Raw genomic sequence first — 6,540 nt, forward strand, 5'->3', positions numbered from 1 at the left:
GGGATGGTGCTCCGTGTCCCTGGCCGGGCTGAGGGGGGACAATGAAGCCAAAAGGCGCTGTCCCCAGCCCTGGTGACATCCCGACGCAGGGAAAAAATCAGCACACGGGGGGAGGTCACAGCTCTGCTTTACCATGGAGTCACCTGGGGCTGGGCAGCTCCCCCAGCACAACCCTGGCACGAGGCACCCATACAGACCCACATCCCACGGGCACCGAGCGGGTCACAGCCAGGGGACCGCCCTTCTGCTCCCCCCGCCCCGAATTAGCAGCAATGGGGTGAGCGGGTGATGGGGAAGGGGGCTCCTGGGCCCCACGGCCGGCCATAGGGCTGCACATGGGGATGCCGTGGAGCTGGGTGGGTGTGGAGCGATGCCGTGGGGCGATGCCATGGGGTGATGCCACGGGTCCAGGCTCAGTCCGAATAGATGATGAAGCCCGAGAAGGTGCTGTATTTGTTGTTGTTGCCGCCGTGGGCTTTGCCCCCATCCAGCTTGATGAAGACCTCATCACCTGCATCCAGGTGTAGGATGACGCTGTTGCTGGCGTAGTCGTAGTTCTGGTCCGCATCCTGCGCGATGGCGCTGGCCCGCACCTGCACAGGGGACACAGCTTTAGCCCACCTGCATCCCATGGCCCCACTTCCCTGCCGTGACCCCATACCCAGCCACCCCATGGGGCCCCCGCTTCTTTGGACCCATTCCGTGATCCAAAGTGATGGGACCTGGATGGAAGAGATGGCACTGGGGTGGGGACAGTGGTGCTGTTGTGGTGCCACTGAGCATTGCCCTGACCCATGGGCTTGAACATGGGGTTACAGCTCAGGCACGGGGCGGGAAGGGATCACATCTGTAAAAAGCCACACGTACCCAATGGCCTCACGGCCACCCAGGGAAGTGGCACTGCAGCTGCAGCTGATAGGGAATTATTGGGGTAATCAAATCTGAGCCAGAGCCTTGCAGCGGGATCTCAGTGACAGTGACAAGGCGGCAGGTAAAAAATCCCATGTGAAATGCAAAGCGGCACAGCAGGGAGAAGCAGCTCCTAATTAGGACTGACAAGAACGGGCTCTCCGTCGGCTCACAGGGAGCAGCCCCAACCCCACAGCTGAAGGGACACAACCACAGCCCCGTGGCCGCCCCTGAGGTGCTGCTGCCACAAAAGCCATCGGGGCCGAGGCAGCAGCTTCCCCAAACCTGCAGGCAGCCCACGGCCGTGACAGATCCCACCCATCAGCCCCTGTTTACTCTGGAACCTACTGACGTCCCAGCACACCGCCTGTCCCTGCTGCAGCGACTGCCATCCGTCTTCCCTCGTTAAGGAGCCGCCTCGTCACCGCGTGCCCGCCAGCCCTTGGCTAACCAGGGAAGATAAATGGCTCCATGGCAGCAGAGCCACTGCGTTGTCCCAGCAGCCGTGTCCCCAGGACCGGAGGGGACGCAGAGATGGGGCGCAGCAGCTCCGTGCTTCAGTTTTCCCACGGCACTGCCCATGGGAAAGGAGAAGAGCCCAAAATGGGGACGTCAACCAAAGCGACCCTATGGCTGGGAGCTGTCCCTGCACCCGAGGGATGTGGGAAGAAGTGCCCAAAATGGGGACACAGCACCTGGGGAATGCTGTCACCAACCCCACTGACCCTATAGCTGTGAGCTGCCCCCAGCAGTGTCCTGGCCACTGTGATCACTGCAGCTCTGTGCCCACCCAGTGCAGAGGGACATGGAGTGGTGTTTGAGGGCACCCCATGTCTTTGGGGTCAAACACATCACCTTTGGGTTCACTCAGGCTCTCCAAGGTGTGACACATCCCTCTGTGGGGTCACACTTTGGGGACCGTCCCCCACTGTCCCCACATCCCCTCAAGGGACAACACCGAGGACATCCATCCATCTTCCTCCCAAACACAATTTTGTCACCCCATGCTCACAGAAATGGCGACAAGCTAATACAAATAATCATAATTAATGCTAATTAATAACCAGGAGCAGCTCCCCTGGCTCTCATTAACTCGAGCAGCGCGGCCGGCGCTGCGATGGACACTTCTCCATAGGGAAGCACTGGGGCATCGCCGCTGCAGTGCAACCCCACCACCCCAACTTCACTCTGGGCTGTATTTCTGTGACACAAACCCCAATTAGAGCTGTGATACCATGCTGGCAATTAACACCCGGCGCGTGGGGACGGCTGCGAAGCCGGCGCCCGACGAGGACGGCCGCGACGATGATTAAGCTGTATTGCAGGCGCACGCCCGAATGGGTTTATTTACTCTTGACAGGAGCTTTGTAGCTTCGGGAAACGCAGCTGTTAGCGCCGGCACGAGCCCACGGCGTGGGGATGGCAAAGGGATGGGCGGTGACCCCGTTCCCAGCTGGGTTTTGGGATCCTAAATTACTGCGTGGGGTTATTCGGGAAGGAAAAAACCCATCCAAGTGCTGGGGGGACGCTCAGCGCAATGGGCTCCGCGTGGGGGTCCTGGAGTTGTTGCCGTGGGGATAAGCACGGAGCATCCTGAGTGTCCTGAATGTGGGGCTGTGAGCCAAGGGAGGCAGAAATCAACAGCTTAATGCCAAACCCAACGGCTGGGCAAAGCCGTGGCTCAGATCATGGGGAGATGCGGATGGCAAAGGGATGGGGCAGTGACCCCATTCCCAGCTGGGTTCTGGGCTCCTAAATCCCTCTAAATCCCATGGGGCTCTTGAAGAAGGAAAAACCCCATCCAGGTGCCGGAGCAATGCTCAGTGCAATGCACACTGATGCTCAGAGGCAGCACCACGGGAATAAGCACTGAGCATCCCTGACGCCTCGGATCTGGGGCAGTGAGTGAAGGAAGGGAGAACCCAACAGCCAAAGGCCAAACCCAACTGCTGGGGCAGAGCTGTGGCTGAGACCATGGGGAGATGTCACCCCACTGAGCTCAGAGCCTCTCGGTGCAGTGTGACATTTGCAGTGCGACAGCCACAGCTCCAGCAAAGGGTTTGTGTCGTGAGGATGCGACATCACCTGGTAGCCTCAGCCATGGGGATGGTGGAGATGTGGGGGCTGCGGGTGGTGAGGATGGGGGCAGCCTCAGCACCGGGGCAGCAGTCCCACCATGTGTCACCCAGGGGCTGTCACCAAGCAGAGATGTCCCATGGGTGCACAGCAGCTGGGGATGGGGACATCTCTTCCCAAATAGGACTGAGGAGCAGTGGACCCAGTTCTGGGCTGGGCTCACACTGCCCTCAATGTGGGTTCAGCACTGCATAGCCCAGCAGTGTCCCCAAAGCCACCGCAGATGTTGTCCCTGCATAGCTGTTCCCAGGGCACGGCCGCTGGCACGCTCCATGGGGACACGGCAGGGAGCACACAGAGCCCATGGCACAGCAGGGCACATCGCTGGGGCAGGAGAGGGACCGAAAGGGGACCCATAGATACACATCACTGCCACTGGGAGAAAGATGGAGCATCCTGGGGGTGCACATCCCACGTTCAGGAGGAGATAGCAGACCTCGGGGTGTACCTGGGGCACATCATTGGCACTAGGAGAAGGATGGAGCATCTCAGGGGTGCGCATCCCATGGGCAGGGGAGGGACAGAGCGACGTGGGGTGCACATCCCACGGCTGGAAAAAGGACAGAGCACCCTGGGGGTGCACATCCCATGGGCAGGAGGAGGATGGGGGACCTCAGGGATGTACCTGAGGCACATCATTGGCACTGGGAGGACGGAGCTGGAAGAGGGATGGAGCATCCTGAGGTGCACACTTTATGGGCAAGAGAAAAACAGGGCACCTTGGGGATGGACCTGGAGCACATCACTGCTACGGAGGGAAGGACAGAGTATCGTGTGGGCACTCATCCCACGGGCAAGAGAAGGAGAGAGCATCCCGGGGCTGCACAAGATGAGCATCCCATGGGCAGGAGAAGGACGGGACCCCCCGAAGACCTCCCCAGACCCCTCCATCCCGTACCTGCCCATTCTTGCAGAGGTCAGCCCACATGCTGGTGCCGTCTCCGCCGCGCATCAGGACGTGGTAGGTGAAGAAATAAGTGCCGGGGATGACACAGGTGAACTTCCCCGAGGCGGCATCGTAGCTGTTGCCCAGGTTGGTGACCACATCATCGAACTTGAGGATCTCATAGCCCTCGTGCGGGTTCTTCAGGCCGGCGTAGAAGGCGACGCGCGGCACCGTGCTGTAGGTGGCCGTGCTCACCGCCCCCGTGCCCCCCAGCCCCGGCAGCCCCGGCGGCCCCGGTTTGCCCGCTTCGCCCCTCACCCCCGGCGGGCCCGCAGCTCCCGGCGGGCCCGGTTCGCCGGGGGGTCCCGGCGGTCCCGGTTTGCCCGGTTTGCCCGCTTTGCCCTGCGGCCCCTGCACCAGCGTGGAGGGCGGAGGGAGCGGGCCGCCCCCCGGCGCGGTGCCCCCGTAGGGCTCGCAGAGCATGCGGCAAGTGCCCAGCATCTCGTAGCGGCCGTCGGTGCCCGCCGAGCTCACCAGCACCGGGATGAGCACCACCAGCACCAGCACCATCACCACGCCCGCAGCGGCCGCCAGCAAAGTTTTACGGCCGAGGCTGAGCCGACGCCCGGCCGGGGCTGCTCGCTGGGCCGGAATGGTGCCGGTTTGGGGGCGGGCAGGGCGGTGGGGTTCGGGGATCGGCGGTGCCGCTCCGCTCCGATCCGCTCCGCTGAGCTCCGGTGCGCTCCGCGCCCGGCCACGCCCCCCCGCGCCCGGCCACGCCCACGCCCGCTGTGGCCACGCCCACTGCCGCTGTAGACACGCCCGAGCACTCCTTGGCCACGCCCCCTCCATCGAGAGACACGCCCACTTCGCGCAGACCACGCCCCATCCGCGCAGTGATTCGCCCCCAGCGCCGTCCGGGGAGCGCAGAGCCACGCCCCCAAACTGGCCACGCCCCCAGCCGGTGCGGCCATGGGGTGCAGCCCCGGGGACACCCACGGGGCACGAGCGGTACGGATGGGTCAGAAGCAGCGCCACCCCCTGTCCCCTCTGTGTCCCCGGGGTGGCTCAGACCGAGGCACTGCTCCCTGGGATTGTCACCTGTGTCCCTGCTGGCCCAGGGAGGAGATCCCTGTGACATTTGGGGACTTTCGGTCACACCCCATGGGGACACACATGTCACACGGAGACACGTGGTTGGACAGTAAGGGGACACATGTGGCACATGGGGGACATTCAGAAACACACCGAGGGGACAAATGTCAGCCCCAAGTTCAGGGCCAACCTACACCCCCAGAGTGCCCCACAGCTCCCACCCCATAGGACACCCCAATGGACTCTGTCCCCAGAGTGTCTGCACTGCCCCAGCCGGGACCACTGAGGACAGGGAGCAGGACCACACCTGCACCCCAGTGCAGCCCGTGGGGCGGCAGTGCCGCACTGCCCCTCCGTGGCCACCATCACTCCACGTCCCCAGCACGTCCCCATCACCCCAACCCCTCCCAGCCCCACGCACGCACCGCGCTGTGACCCACATGGGCTGTCGCCGCTGGTGGTAGCGGGGCTGAGCGCACCGTCCCCAGCAATGCCACCCCCACGCACATGGCACCGACGGTGACGGCGGGGACGAAGCCCTGTGGCACACCCCGCTCCGTGCCCGCGGCTTTGGTGGCCGCGCTCCGCCGCGTGTCACCCCGCGTTCCGCAGCCGAGGACCGGGGGCTGCGGGGCCGAGCGCCCGCTTGTCACAGCCGGCATTGCGACGCGATGGGAGCTGACAGCCGCCCGCGGCGCCGCGGCCGAATCGCAACGGGGACGCGGGGACCGGTGACACCCATCAGAGTGACACCACAGCCCCGGGACACGCGGCCGTGGCGCTGGCTGTGGGGGATTTAGGGGCTTTAAGAAGATTTTGGGGTCGGGGTGCCGCCCCTGCGCGGTCCCCATGTCCCCACGAGCAGTCACCACGTGAAGGATAACTGCGCTCTGCCGCTGCTTCCCCGCTCCTTTTTTCCCTCTCCCCTCCTTTTCCTTTTCTTTTCTTTTTTAATGAGCTCCTAAAAATACGCCTCTGCGAGGCCACGGGCTCTGTGAGTCACCCTCCGGCGCAGCGCTCCCACGGGTGGCACAGGGCTGTGCATGGGGACAGGGACAGGGGTGGTGTGGCCATGGAGGGGCCCCATTGGACACCCCCAGATTAGATCACAGCACTCGCCTCATGCTGAGGGATAATGGGACACTGCTATGCTCAGACAATGTGTGCCGATGTCACTTTGTCCCCAGAGCAGAGCCACCACTACAGGCCATACAAGCCACCTCACCACCCCAAACCAGTACGTCCCCATAGTACAGCAACCACCCCAGACCACTGCATCTCCATGGCACAGCCACCACCCCCAAAACACCACATCCCCATGGCACTGCCAGCATCCCAAACCATCCTGTCCCTATCAGCATGGACACCAGGTTCCCATGACATGGCCACCACCCTCAGCCATAATGTCCTTAATGGCATGGCCACCACCCCATTTCCATGGCACAGCCACCACCCCAGGCCACCAGGTCCCCACGGCATGGCCACCACCCCAAAATATCATGTCTCTATTGGCA

At 63.2% G+C, this 6,540-nt stretch overlaps 1 protein-coding gene across 1 annotated transcript; it reads right to left on the reverse strand.

Annotated features, from left to right (window-relative positions):
* Nucleotides 1-116: 116 nt before the first annotated feature.
* On the reverse strand, nucleotides 117-4,897 carry C1QL1 (complement C1q like 1). The gene is made up of 2 exons (XM_031601027.2): nucleotides 3,944-4,897; nucleotides 117-593 (listed from the first exon to the last, which is right to left on the reverse strand). Exons 1-2 carry the CDS (start codon nucleotides 4,781-4,783, stop codon nucleotides 414-416), a joined length of 1,020 nt encoding a protein of 339 aa, XP_031456887.1. The 5' UTR covers nucleotides 4,784-4,897; the 3' UTR covers nucleotides 117-413.
* Nucleotides 4,898-6,540: the final 1,643 nt, after the last annotated feature.

This window comes from Phasianus colchicus, chromosome 26, assembly GCF_987193195.1.
Source record: "Phasianus colchicus chromosome 26, bPhaCol1.hap1.1, whole genome shotgun sequence".
Lineage (NCBI taxonomy): Eukaryota > Metazoa > Chordata > Aves > Galliformes > Phasianidae > Phasianus > Phasianus colchicus.

What these genes read in the sequence shown, in the direction of transcription:
- C1QL1 (XM_031601027.2), bottom strand. Translation starts at nt 4,783, where the DNA reads ATGGAGGGGGCGTGGCCAAGGAGTGCTCGGGCGTGTCTACAGCGGCAG. An exon ending in ACCTCTGCAAGAATGGGCAG is followed by an intron (nt 594 to 3,943) that starts GTACGGGATGGA and finishes TCCCCTGTGCAG; the next exon opens with GTGCGGGCCAGCGCCATCGC.